This window comes from Cyprinodon variegatus, unplaced genomic scaffold, assembly GCF_000732505.1.
Source record: "Cyprinodon variegatus isolate N-32 unplaced genomic scaffold, C_variegatus-1.0 Scaffold557, whole genome shotgun sequence".
Lineage (NCBI taxonomy): Eukaryota > Metazoa > Chordata > Actinopteri > Cyprinodontiformes > Cyprinodontidae > Cyprinodon > Cyprinodon variegatus.
Window position 1 is genome coordinate 359,884 of NW_015151010.1, and position 15,012 is coordinate 374,895.

The 15,012-nt window shown below is 37.7% G+C and overlaps 1 protein-coding gene across 1 annotated transcript in view; it reads left to right on the forward strand.

Annotated features, from left to right (window-relative positions):
• Nucleotides 1-15,012, forward strand: part of LOC107095568 (protocadherin-16-like) — a 103,841-nt gene that overhangs the window by 75,330 nt on the left and 13,499 nt on the right. The window contains exons 3-10 of the mRNA XM_015391707.1: nt 2,593-2,781; nt 4,386-4,617; nt 4,706-4,942; nt 5,051-6,079; nt 6,831-7,018; nt 7,116-7,212; nt 9,551-9,708; nt 10,886-11,735. Coding sequence (XP_015247193.1) covers nt 2,593-2,781; nt 4,386-4,617; nt 4,706-4,942; nt 5,051-6,079; nt 6,831-7,018; nt 7,116-7,212; nt 9,551-9,708; nt 10,886-11,735 — 2,980 coding nt within the window. The remainder of the gene's footprint in view (nt 1-2,592; nt 2,782-4,385; nt 4,618-4,705; nt 4,943-5,050; nt 6,080-6,830; nt 7,019-7,115; nt 7,213-9,550; nt 9,709-10,885; nt 11,736-15,012) is intronic.

Below are 15,012 nucleotides of genomic sequence, written 5' to 3' on the forward strand. Positions count from 1 at the left end.
TAGATAGATAGATAGATAGATAGATAGATAGACACAATTACATACATACAATGATAATATGTGTTAAATTTATAAATTTGCTGTTTGAAATGAATTGGTTTCACTTTCACTACTTTGTATGTATATTTAAGTAAAAAAAAAAACATCACTTAGAAGTTTCTAGCACCCTTCACTTCATTACCTCAAGACTTAATGGAACCTGTTTCCTTGGCTAGGATCTTCTGTTCCCAGATTTTTGTCTCATCTTCTGAAAATTCTTAACACCAGAGGCACCAGAGGATTAATGCGTTGTGGTTGGAGGAATTGTAATTCTTACTTTAATTTGCATTTGGCCCCTTGTGTGCTTTGAAAAAGGTAGTAGGCATAGAAATTATCAGTGTTCCAGCAGAAGAACATTAATATTCTACTGTTAAGCTCTAAATATAGGAGAACTGAACGTTCAATCTCCACAGAACCCTAAATGACTCCTTCCAGAAATGTACTTGATGCAAAACTCATTAAGTCATTTATATTACAATAATTTGGTTGTTTAGAAATATATATAAAAAAAGTAATGCTACTGATGCTGATTTAACTTTACTACTGTAGATAATTCATTTTAAGCTATCTAAACACAGAACAACAGTATCTCTGGGGAATAAAATGTGCCACAGTGCATCGCTTAAACTCTGGTTTCTAAAATAGTCTTTGGTGTGAATTGCATACACACAAACAGGGTTTTTTCAAGTCAATTAACTAATTTACATATTTTCACTATAATCTTTTTCAGATTTTAGTCCTGTTTACAGTAATCTGTTCATCTTCCACTATAAAAGGATCTAATGTACTTAATTTAGGATGTTTAAATATTAAAATAATTATATATAAATAGACTAGAAGAAACATTCAGAAAATTTCAAAGCAATTACAAAGCAATCATTGTGATGTGTTGGTTAAAGTTGTTTGGAATCACTTACTATTGAATCTAAAAGAGTGTGTTAGAATGTAAAAGCGTTGGAATGTATTCCACATCGGTAAGAACTAAAGAAGATGTCTTTGCTTGTGCTTTGCTAGTGGAAAGGTTTCCCCCATTTACACCACAAAGTGCCAGAAGATGAGGGAAAGGCAATAGTGATAACCTTGGTAACTGGGATCAGCTTTAATGGGCTTGAAAAGTTGGTTGATCAGGTGGACTAAATATTCCCTTAACATCAGTTTTGTTGTGTTGGCCAGAGTTGGAATGAATATACAGTGTAAAAGGCTGGTCAACCTGGATAAGCCATGAAATTATGTCGATTGATTTCCATTGTCGGGATGGTGCTTTAGCTGTATGACAATGAATAAAATGTGAGTCACCTCGTGAATTTTTATGTCTGCCAGGAAAAAGAACAAACATTTTCATACAGCTTTGAAAAAAGAAAGTTTTTTTTTTTTTTATCGAAATTGTGGCCTCAGTACAAAAAATCTCCCCCATGTAAGGTTGTTATAAATACCCCTCCTCATTACATACGGACAAAAACAAACACCTACAACCCCCAGAATAAAAAAGTATTGAAGTCAGCTGCAGTCTGCTACTTCTTAAAAAATGGACTAGCTTTCTTGCATTGCGCTCAGTTTCCTCTTTCCTCATGTGGTTTATTATTCTTCTCTTCGGCTGGCGTCCCTGCCAGCTTTACAACTCTCTCACTCCTACACACCACTCACCCTCTGTTAGGAGTTACATTCAAGAGTGTGGGCCATGCTCTCTGCTGAGCCCCCGTCTGCCATCTGCTTAGGAAAGAGATGGAGGCTCAATGACTGTAGCCAAACTCATCACCTCGAATGAATGATTTCCAACTACTCATTCCAACGTCGACTTAAAAAAAAAAAAAGGATTTGATGATAAGCATTGGTCGCCTTATTTTTCTTGGCAGTGCTCCTGATGAGTGTGCCACTGAGGGCCCGAGCACCCGAGCATTTCTTCCCATTAATGTTTTCCTCAAAAGCTCCATTTATAAAACATGGAAGGATGGTGAAATCTAATCAACTTGTGAGGTTTACCCCTAAAGTAATCTAAAGCCCACACTTGCTAACAATTACACCAGCGATACCCAGGGGCCTAATCTGATTGGTCTGTTTACCTTTTGCTGTCCTTGGAGATCATGGGGTAATTAAATCTGCTTCCTGGCTGACGGTTAGAAAGTTGCTCGTGTAGCACTGATGATTTCATCTCTGTAGATGTGCAGTATTAATAAAAATAGTCATAATGTGGAGTATTTCATTATTGCCCAACCAACCCTGAAACCATCTTTTCAGACAGACACTTATAAGGCTGTATTTCCTCTTGGCTAATTTCCCTTAGAGCCATTGAAAGTCAATCAACATTCTGCCAAAAATCTTCTTTGACTCTGATTCAGATTCAGCCAGAAGTCCTGTTTGGCCTAAAGAATAGGTTCAAAGATGCTTTCAAAGACTTCTAGCATTCATATGCTCCTGCTTTTTGTCGGTCATCCCCCTTGCATCCCTCTACATAAAAATATTTTCATATGTTGCCACTTTAGCATACCATACTTGCCCTGATTTTAACATGCAGTGTTGTCGTTTTTAACCATTGACATGTTTTTGTTACTCTAGGTGACGGCGACAGATGCGGATGGAGGCTCCTTTGGCTCTGTCTCCTACTCCCTTGGCTCTGGCAGTAACAGTGCTGTTCCCTCTCAGTTTACCATTGGCAAGGAGACGGGCCAGATCTGCACTAACGTTGTAGTAGACAGGGATCAAGGGCCGGACAGTTTCGACTTCACTGTAACTGCAGTAGACGGGGTAAGCCACCGTCCTTTGAAATTACGCTTAATGGGAATCCTGTGAGCCACATTGTAATCCTATAAACATGGCAGCCACGCTTTTTTTTTTTTTTAACAGCAGAGCAAAGACAGAACCTGCAATGCAAAAATATAAAAATAAAAAGAGTAAAAAAAAAAATTACTGTAAAAAGTAACAGTCAGGAAAGCTCTTCATGGTAGGTAGTCTTGCTCAGCCATCTTATTCGCTGGCTGCCAAAAACTACTTAAAGATGGAAAGGTTTTATATGAAGGAAAATGACTTTGGGTATGTTAAAGTAATCAGATGGAGAAATACCTCAACTGTCAAGGAGTAATACTTTAACAAGCTGAACTACCACCTCCCTTGGTTTTGCCACCTGGTCCAAATGAAAAGCCTGCACAGTATTCTTTTCAAATAAAAAGCCAATGAAATAGAGTCAGGTTCCTTGGGAACACTCGCCCAACATGGATCTTGAGATATTTCTCTTTCCCGAGGGAAGTTATTAATCTATGCTCATTCACAAATCTGTTTCTTTAGCAGTCTCCACCACACATTGAACCTTTAACAGGCTTTAATTCTTTTTTCTTTTTCATTTTTTAAGGGAGAGTTCATGATTTCTGGAGAGAGGTTATGTTGCTTTCATATAAGCAATCAATATCTTACCTGCAGTAGAAAAATCTGTTCGGGTTCTGATGTGATGAAAAACATAGATTAATTAGTCCTGCAGGTGGAAACTAACAACTAATAGTAGCCCAACCTAATAAGACTTCAACATTTTTAAATCAACTCCAGTCTTGAGAATTTAAGAACTTAATTCAAGTATATGCTGTTTCATGAGCATTTAAACCATCATCAAGTTTGCCTTTGATAATTATCTACCCTAATATCTGTAATAATCTAAATGTCTGTAAAAATAAAAAAAGGAAGTTAGGAGTCAATTTGCTACTAATGATGTTTCTGAGTGATACCAAGAACAGAACATGCAAAGTAAGGATGTGAATTATTTCATCCTGATTTGCAGTGCTTTATCACCATAAGACGAGGCACTACAAAGTTTTTGGATGAAATCTACATGCATCAGTTAAATACATTAAAGTATTACATTTTCTAAGTGGAAGCTCCTAGTGTTTAAAAAGAGAACTGCTACATACAAACAAAAATAAATCATCAAAGAGTAACTTAAAACCTTATGAGTCTAGCTTGGTAAATTCAAATTGAGCATTTGAGACAGCTATTACATCTAATTGTGTAGCATGAATATAATATCTCATCTAATTGATATACTTTTCTTGTGTAGTATTTGGATTATCTGCACATATTCTTTGATTATTTTTATCTATTTCCTAACATTCAACATTTTACTGTTAAACTGGCTATTCAAAATGTATTATCCTGTGACTGCCGTTATTTTTACATTTTCCGTATAATGAACATCCTTAGAAAAGAATAGATAGTTTACTTTCTAGGATTGATACAAATGGAGGGAAATTACAGGGCTAGGACCCCTAAACACAATCACATAGGTGGTGCATGTTCAGTGACAGTCTGAACAGCCTGCTGCTTGGTGTATGCATATCAATAGGTTTGTCTGTTTTCTTCTGCAGGGTGGACTGAGCTCAGTAGCCTATGTGAAGGTGGACTTGGTGGACGTGAACGATAATAGACCCGCTTTTTACCCACTCAGTTACGCTGTTAGTTTGAGCACACAGAGTGCCCCTGGGACATCTGTTCTTAGAGTGATGGCCTATGACCCAGACTCAGGCGAGAACGGCAAAATTACATACAAAACACTACCTGGAGGAGCCTCCCCATACTTTACCCTCAACAAAGACACAGGTTGGAAAAAGGATTTTCCTAATCACGTGAAAGCATGGTTGTATTTTGTATAAGCAAATAAACTAAGCTGTTTTTAACTATTTTGTAGGTGTTATCTCCCTGTCTCGGTCAGTCTATGGGAAAGCCAACTCCGTTATTCCCATGGTTATCTCTGCTCAAGATGGTGGTGGCCTCTTGGCTTTAGAAAATGCAAGAGTCAACATTAGTGTGGTGGCAGGGCTGGTGGCACCCCCTGTATTCGAACAGGCTCAGTACTACTTTACTGTATCAGAGGACGCCCTGCGTGGAACAGTGGTCGGCATCGTCCAGGCCAGCAGTAAGACAGGTGAGGACTATGGAAGTAAACTATGACCTGAAATCTGCAACTTCTGCATATATGCATATATGAAAAGAAAGTTGTTGCCTTTGTTTGAGCATCATTTTGTCACTACAGGTAATTCCAGGGGCATCGCTTACACAATAAGCTCTGGGGACCCAGCAGGCTACTTCACTGTGGATCCTGACACTGGAGCCTTAAGGACCAGTCTGCCACTGGATCATGAAACTCAGCCAATTCTTGATATAGAAGTGCAGGCCCGCAGCGGCAACCCTCCTGCATTTGGACAGACTCGTATTCAGATCACCATTGCAGACATCAATGATAATCCTCCCGTGTTTTTACCCTCGTCCTCAGAGTCTCTGCTACTGCCAGAGAACACAGAAATGGGCACAGTGGTGTATCGCATCCAAGCAGAGGACAGAGACTCAGGGCTCAATGGACAGCTTAGCTTCGACCTTTCCTCTCCAAGTGGAATTCAGAGGATTTTCAGCATAGAGCGCAGCACTGGAGAGATTCGACTGGTTGGAAGCCTCTGCTATGAAACTAACCCCCGCTATGACCTCTTGGTGATTGCCAAAGATAAAGGCGTGCCCCAGCTTAGTGCTACCCTGATGCTTGTGGTTCATGTGCAAGCAGAGAATGATCAAGGTCCTGTATTTGATACCCTCACTTACAGAGTTGAACTAAAAGAAGGAGCTCCTATAAACACTCGCTTCCTACAAGTCAGGGCTATGAGCAGAGAGATCCCAGGCTCAGGTAATCTGAGCCCACTAATGTATCATCTTCGTCCAGATGGAGATGCCGCAGGATTCGGCATAGCAGCAGACAGTGGCTGGCTTTTCATAAAAAACTCCCTAGACAGGGAGCAGAAGGACATATATCTCCTAACGGTGCTTGCCAGCGTGAGCCATGGAGGGTTAAAAAAGACGGGGAGCGCCACGGTCCGCATATCTGTGACCGATGAGAACGACAATGCTCCTCGGCTCGCCCAGCAGAGAGTTTTCATGGCTGTGAGAGAGAATCTGCCTGCAGGGACAGGTTTTGGTCATGTGTTGGCCACAGATAGGGACAGTGGGTCTAATGGACGCCTCAGCTACCGCTTCCTGCACACTGACCGCCACTTCCAGATAAACAGCTACACAGGTTTGTAAAAACAAATGTTTGTAAGTAAACGAAACTGAACTTAGCTTGTTTCCTTACATCAGGATGTGCACAAGTGGTGTCTGGATAATTATAGAAATGTACATAAGTGATAAGAAAAAGGTAAATGAACTAGAAAATAAAATTAATACAGAATTTTGAGTGTATTCTTGATTTTTTTAGCACATAGAAAATGATCCTGTATGTAATAAATCAGTATATGAATTAGAACTGCATTCAGAATTAAAAGGACTGGCTGTTTTTTGTTTAACGCCCTGGAAGCTAATTAACTCCAGCAAACAGTTTGCTTCAGTGGTGTTAAAATAAATTAGAAAAAATGGATTTAGCCAGCTAACTGAGTAATGTTTTAAAGATGAGAGAGTGAAGTTGGCTCCAGATTATGGTCATAAATAAGTCAGATAATGGCGACAGCAGCATGGAGTATCTTTTTAGGCTTTAATTGGCCCACTGAGCCTGTTGGTCTTTGGGTAGAGATGCATGCTCTGATTTGTGATCAGTGTCTGACTCAGTTATGCACCTCCACAGCATCTGCCAATCCTCATCCACTTATAAATGTGAGTGTGTGTTTGTGCGTGTGTGCGAGCGAGTGTATTAAACCACATGCTGTTTATGTCTGTTACTCCTGAGTGTCATTGATAAAAGCCTACTGACTGCTAAGTCCCTCATCATTATTCTAGTGTGTTCGTCTCTTTGCATAAACTCCCTCTCATCCATCCCTCTTTTTCCTCCCCAGGTGAAATCAGTACAAGGATGACTCTCGACAGAGAGCAGCAGTCAAGTTATCAGCTGATGGTGGTGGTACAAGACGGGGGTTCACCCCCTCGCTCTGCGACGGGCACCGTCTTCATTACTCTACTTGATGACAACGACAATGACCCAGCTTTTATTCATAGTCAATCAGGGAAAAATATCCTCATTCAGGTGATGTCATTAAGCCAAGGGCATAGAAAGGCAGAGAAATTAGAAAAAAAAGAACATATTTAAAATGATATTGGTGTATTTTGCTTTTAACCAATAGGTGAAAGAAGGTCAACCTGCTGGTGCTGTGCTGGGAACGCTGCAAGCCAAAGATCCAGATGAAGGAGAGAATGGCACAATAGTGTACTCCTTATCAGGTACGGTATATCGCATATCAAAAAATGTTCATAAAAACTCTTCATTTTATAATTTATTTTTATTGAAATTTTTAAAAAGTGGAATATGGGAAGTTTGTGTTTAGTAATTAGTAAAAATAGATGAAAAACTATAAATAAACAGTTTGGTTTTATCTTGGAGAAAAATGTGAACAAAGAATTTCCAGTTGGCCAACAAATGTGTGAGAAATTTCCTCCAACAAAGATGGCAAAGGCTTTGCATAGTGGAGGAATTGGGAAAAGGTGCCTGGAAGCTTAAACTGGACACTTTCAGATCCATCAAATGGCTTTGCATCAAGATTCATCATGTATCTGTTGCTGATGTGGCAATCTGGCTTTAGGAACAGTTTAGTAAATCCCCTGTTCTGGAAAATACTGTTAGAGTTTCTCAAAGAAGAGCCTTTTTCTGACTTTACTTAAAGGCAGCATCATTTTCATGTTGGGTGAAACTATTTAGATTGAGCTCCACACAATGTAAAAAGTTTTTTTTTTCTCTTGGAATCAATAAAAGACTGTCCTGAGAAAGACCAAAAACACGAATGTCAAGATTTTTATTAGCAAAATGTTCAAAAGCTACACTGTGCTTATATCAATTCTATATCAGTGGCTCAGTGAGAAGCTACCTACATTTTTATTATTGTGTGTTAAAGTAAAGGGCTACAATGAGAAATTTGGAAACAGATTACTTTGATCAAAGAGAAAATTTTCAGTGAAAGAAAAAACATAATTTAATTGTAATTGTAAGTACTTATTTGTTTGTTTGAAGAAACTTATTTTTTTGATTGAATGATCAAGACACAAATGTCCTACCCATTATATGGTCCAAGCAAAAAACAATTCTACTTCAATTAAAAAGTTGCTTTAAACAAAAAAAAAAAACTTCTATCAAAGAAAACATTTTCAATCAAAGAAAAGCAGTGTTCAGATGTATCTTTTTGAGTTCTAACTATATTTTTATTTGAACATTTTCGCATTCAAATACTTTTTTCTTTGATTAAATTTATTTTTTCATTGAAATGAAAGCGCTTTTAATTGAAAATATACTTTTTGATTTAAGCAACCTTTTTTATTGAAAACTAAAGACACAAATCTACCTTCATCGCCAACTGCAAAGCAACATTCCATTATACCATCATGCCATGCCACTTTACCTATAGAAGAATTTAGATAAAGACAGCAAGCCTGACCAAGATAATATACATAAAAAAATAAAACTAAAACTGGAAATAGAAATAGAAATCAAAAGTGAAAAGGATCACAAACCTCAAGCACACAAAATCACAAAAACATCATTTCCAAAAGTGCACATAAATCCAATGCTGAATTGCCAACACTGGCCTGGCTATTCCTCAGTTGGAATTATGAGGAGATTCTTGAAAAGAATGCATGCCAAAATATGCAATGTGATTTTTATCACATGCAAATACGTTTTTGATATGTGTGTGCAGGAGGAATGTGATTAAATAACAGCAGAAACATCTACTGTATGCAGCTGCTTGAATTTCTCAGAGTGTTGAGCTTTCAGAAGGTGTTAAAGAATGAAGTGCAAAAAGAAATGATTTTGATAAATCAACTGTGGTAAGAAACATGGACTGGTTCTAGTACAAAGTAAGAAATAGGAATAAAAGAATGTGCTTTTATAGAGAGGCCCTACGTGGAGTTAACCATAGGTGTTAATAGAAGCCATAAATGTCAGATAGCAAGAAATCTTCTCTCATTGTGACACAATCATCTGAAAATAAAGGATGAAGCATAAGGATGACCAATAAAACTATATGTTTAAAAAAACATACATGTGCATTGACATTCATTGAATGATGCATTTGGACGAAACTCCTTTGTCAGATTAACAATAAAATAGTGTTAAAAATTATGTTAAAAATAATGTTGAACAACGATGTAACATTATAAACTTAAATATGGCGTTCTTATTAACTTTAAGCAGAAAATCAACATAGCAGAAATGAGGGAGTGAAAATATCGGTATGCGTCCTTGACCTGTATAATACGGTTCAAAATTGTGTTAATAAAATGAATGATTTAACTCCTTACTGTATTTAAATTTTCTGAATATGATTGTATATGAAAAAATAGATATACTTTTCTCACTCCCACTAATCAGTCTTATGTATGCATTAATGTAAAAGTAAATCACCTCTTTGTGTCTGTAAGTAAAGTTAAACAAAGGAGACTGTTTCTCATGATCATTTGTCATCCAAACTAAAGCGCTTGCCTTTATTTTTCACACTTCAGGTTTGTGTATTTTACCTTCCTATAGTTATCATCTCCTGCTAAACGTTAAACTTTGTGTCTCTTCAAGGTCCCAGGGCTGAGCGTTTCTCTTTGAATGCAATCACCGGCGAGCTGCACTCATCATCCCCTCTCAGCCACTCGGAAAGGGCCGAATATTCTCTGACGGTGACAGCCACTGACAGAGGACTACCCCCGCGCAGCACCTCCTGCTCCCTTACAATTCAGGTCAGACTCAGACTGGAGCTCAGCCAGCACAAACACTCTCACTACACACCTATTTAATATCAAAGAATGGAGCCAGGGTTGAGAGGATCCTTGTCTCCGGGCTCCTCAGACTAGCTGCCGACATATCAGCCTCACTTCTGACAAGGCCACCTCCCACCCTCCTCCCTTTTTTCTCCTCTTGTGAATTTTCTAAAGGGAAATTTCAAGTTGAAATGGAAAGTGGGTCTAAATTAAATACTCCCAGCTGGCTTATGATGAAGACCAGCTGTAGAATGCTCAGATCAAGGTCATACCCAGTGACTTCAACACTTTTTTGGTACAGTAGCCCTTTTTACAAAAAGTTGCAAAGCTTTACTTACACTTAACCTAAAATACATCACTAAAGTTATTTTTAAAGGTAATATATAATCTGGGAGAGAAATGGAAGAAAATAAAGAGTCTTGGAAGAAACAATAATTCAAGGGTTCTTGGAAAATAGAACTGGCATATCCACCAAATACCAGTTCAGTTTTTCTTTCTTTTCAATTATTATAAGAAAAACACGACACTCATAATTATTAGTTAATTCGGTCAAACATCGCTGTTTTTCTTGCTTGCTGACGCATTTATAAAATAATTCCTTATTTTTTAATATCAATGTTTTTAGGTTCATGTTACTCTTCCATCTGATTACAAATTTCTGCTAATTATTATAATCGCCTTATTTAAAAACATGTTTAAAGAGCTTATTTAGGAAACTGCTGTTGGAATCTATTGTGAGAACAGAAAAAAGAAAGAAACTCGTTCGAAACTCATTCTGCTGCTGTTATTTAGTTAAACTTGTGCTCTTTTCATGCTATGCTGTAATATTTGAAGAAGAATAAACAGCCCCTTCAAAAAGTACAAAGCGAGGAATCAATTTTGCAGTGTTAAAGTCAAATCCTTGAACTGTTTCTTCCTTTGATTCTGTTACTTTTATCATCTATTATTTTTCCTGGCAGTAATACAAGTATCATATTGAACATAATTAATGGTAGCTGCCCTTTCATCTATAAAAGAGCTCTTGTGACTAGATTAATTTTCTACCACTGAACACATTCAATGTAAGTGAGAAGACTGGATCGAATCTGCTGTTGTCTATTGATTTTAATGTTGCTTGTCATTATAATGCATATACTTTGGTTTTACTTAATTACAGGTGATCAGCAAAAGCAGTCAAGACACTAAGACGAGGACCCACTCCGTAATTTTCAACTCTGTGGAGGAGGAGGCCACTCCTGGCACTGTTATTGGCACGGTTTGCCTCCATGACAGAAAAACCACCGAAGAGGGCAAGGTGACGTACACAGTGATCGGAGGCACCGATCAGGATGGGACTTTTGTCGTGGACCGCCTAACTGGTGATGTTTACCTAGCTTGTCCTCTTGACTATGAACGAGACAAAAGGTACAGCCTGAAAATCGAAGTGGATGACTTCTCGCAGGTCCCTCCTAGAAGCACGCTAGTCAACTTGGACATTGACATAGAAGACAGCAACGACCATTCCCCTGAGTTTGCTGAAGACCCCATCACAATCGTCATCTCTGAGAACACGGAGGCAGGCTCCTCTGTTTATACTTTCCAGGCAACAGATAAGGATGGCAGTGGGCCTAATAGTGAACTGCTATACTCTATTCTCCAGCAGTGGCCAAATACCCCTGGGCTTTTCAAACTTGACCCTGTCACTGGTATTCTCTCTTTGGGTCACAAGCTGGATCATGAGGTCACGTCAACAATGATGCTGGTCGTTAAGGCGACAGATTCGGCCCTCAATGCCAGCCAGAGGCATTGGGGTTCTGTCACAGCAAGAATCTATGTAACCGACGAGAATGACAATCCACCAGTATTCATATCGCCAACAGCTGTCAGCGTTATGGAGGACCAGCCTGTGGGCTTTGTGGTGCTTTTTCTGATGGCCAGAGATGCTGATCAAGGGGAAAATGGAAGGGTGACCTATAAAATCCAATCAGGCAACACAGGAGGGACATTTAGCCTCAACCCTAACACAGGTAAGTTAAGTTATTGAAGTTAGGTTCCAAGAGTTTTGGTTTTCTTATTAAAACTGTGTCATGAAGACATGTCAGTCGGAACATTTTATCCCCCCATGAGGCAAGTTTGCCACAACTTAAAACCAGAGACAATGACAGATCTGGTGGAAATAGAAATGCTGAAGGAGGGCAGATATTTCTCCATTAGATAAGTGAACAGCAAGATTCTATCCATTAAATCTAAAACAAACAGCAGAACAAGTAAAACAACTATTGGGGGAAAACAGTATCGCCAGATTGAGAGGTTGTGGAGTTACTTGAAAAGGCAAGCCCATATTCACCGCTGTAGATTCAAACTGCTGTAAAGCTGCATCCTTGTTCATATATTCAGCAATGTATTCGACAAAGTGCTGTATATTGACCTAGATTATTAATGTTTATGTCTCAAATTTAGTTAATGCTTGGGTCAAAACCTAAAAAGTGCTGCTTTGGTGCTGCTTCTGGAAACAATGTATGAAGAGTTTCAAATAAATCTTAAATTTTATATATCAGCTTAATCTCCTGAAAATTTAGAAAATCTAGATTTTCAATTTTGAGTTCATACATATAAGTAGAGAAATATTTTTATGTCATCAGGTCACTTGTTAAGAAAATCCGCAAGGATACAAATGTTTTTATTCTGACATGTTGTGCAACTTCTTTTTTAGGTGCACAGAGAGAAAAACACATTCCACTTAGCAGATTATTTTAAGATCAGCTTAACTTGCAGGTTTTCCATATCATTTATGCATAAAGAGACTGAAATTACCTCAGGTGTAGGTTGATTTCATTAATACTTCAAAGTCGATTTTGCAATATGTTTTGGGTCATTAACCTGTTGAAATTCCTATTGATGACCCATTTTCAGTTTATTTGCAGTGGTCGCTAGATATTTTTTTAAATGTCCAAGAATTTCAAAGGTCCATGTACTCAAATTAGTTTTCCAGCTCACAGCATCCTTGATACTCACACATACTTAACAGTGTGAAAGTACAGTACTGTGTGCATAAACTCAAAGGTTTCTCATTTTTTGTTTATTCTGAATGGAGAGTTATCTGTAGCCCTGATTTGGCTTCCAATGATACTGATGCGAAGTGTTTCTTTAAAATTTCTTAATATCAACTAATTCAATTTATAAATAAGAATTTGTGTATTGTCATAGCTTCGAAATTGAGCTTACAGTACTACACAAACACACAGTAATATGCTGCTTAATTAATATGGAGAACAACAACCACTTGGTTGTTGTTCTCCATACTATCCCTATGTTGGAGGCTGAAGCAGCATGCCAAATAATAAACTCACACATGAGAATGTGCAAGCACATGTGCACATTCACCACAACAACCCATCATCTATTATTGTAGGTCTATTCCCATGAAAGAGCAAAGAACCTCCTGCCCAGGCTTCTGGGAACCATTAGAGAGGGGATCAGTTACGCATGTTTGAATGTGTGTGTCTGCACGTGTGTGTTTTTAAGGGTGCACTCGCCTTATGTGTTTGTGTACTCGCATGACCCTGCCCCTTAGTCAACACTGACCCCGAGCTATTTGGTCCTGTGGGCTTTGTTGTGGTGTTTGAGACACGTGTCAAGATTTGCTCTACCTTCCCTTAAAGTCCCAACCAGGATTCCCCCATCTGGATGGAATCCTGTCTGTTTTCATCTCAAAGTGTTTTGATGAAAACAGGATATTAAATAATCACAAAATTAATCAACCGAGTATCTTTGCTGCCCCTGCTTTGGGGTCTCTGGCTGAATCTTGGTCCAAGTCATCTCCAATCTACTTTATGGTCACTTTTAACTTCTGAAGAAGTAGCCATCAGTGAGTAACACTCATTTTATATCAGAAGAGAGGTCATAGTATTATTTCCAGTCAATATTTACAGTAAATAGAAGAGTGTGTTGCTTAGTTTCTGTACAACTTTATAAATAAGGTTTGAGTTCAAGTTTACTATTGAGGAAAATGTAAAAACCAAATAACCTAAAACAGTAAACCATGAGAAGCATTAAAAGTATGTTCCTACATAATTAAACAAAAACAAGTGAAAGGATATACAGTATGAGAGTAATAAGGCTTTAAATTGTGTAAAAAGAGTCTACAGTATGAAAGCTGATGAATACATATAGATTTTATTGTTAGATTTATAACTTGGTATGAAGAGATAGAATATATAGAGACGCTAATATTTCTTAATTTAGGAGCTACAACTTTGAACGGCAGAAAACAGCCATGTAGTAGATATTTGTCCATAACATTCATTAAATAATTGAACAGCAAGATTCAACACTTAAATACTAAAGCAAACAGGGAGAAAGTATAGCAAGTATTGGGGAAACATCCTCATAATTGTTTTTAGAAAACTGCGCTTTGGATTTACTATGAATGACCGAACTGTTTAACAACAATGTATCCTGATTTATACAGTAATAATATAGTTGGAATGTAGTTAAAAGTCAGGTCATCATTTCAAATAAGAAATAAAAACAAACGGTTAAAAGCTGCAGATAAAATAGTCCCAGTGTAATTATTTTTGTTTTATTTAAAACTAAAATAATTTGCCACACAAGAGCCTTTAATGTAAGATGTTATAAAGGCTTAATGTTCCACGACCTCTACAAGGAATGCTGCAATTACCATGGAGACCAAAGATAAGTATTTCTATGTTTTTGCCTCATTGAGATTGTGGAGGTTAGAAGTCGTTCAAGCTTTAATGTCTAAAACATTCAGAAAATGTTTTGCAAAAAATAATTATTGCACCTCATTTGCAAATAGATATAAGCTGTTGCTTCTTAAAATCGTTCTAAAAATGTCTGACTGAAGTTTCCAGTAGTATTTTTGATCATTCATCTACAGTATTTGTGATGAGCTTTAAATCCTTTCATTATCTGCATTGATTATCTATTGGATTAAAGTGACAACTCTGGTTGGTCCGCTCTAAAATGTTATTACTATCAGTTAAAAGAAAAACGTTGATGAAATTAAAATATTCAGCTATACATGAGTAGGGCATGAATACTTTTCAGTCTTATTTTGTCTACCTCTATAAAAAGAGACATAATCTCTAAAAATACAGTAGAGCTTAAAGGATGGATGCCTATGAAGAATCAAAAGTGGTCCAAGAGTATAACCTTGGGGAACTCCCTGAGAGACTGGGGCCAATGGATAAAAAGATTCCCCAAGGTTTCCTCTTTTACAAAACTCCTGTCAAAGAAGTAGGACTATGCGAGTACAGTGTTTGGAATGTAACAGGATATTGT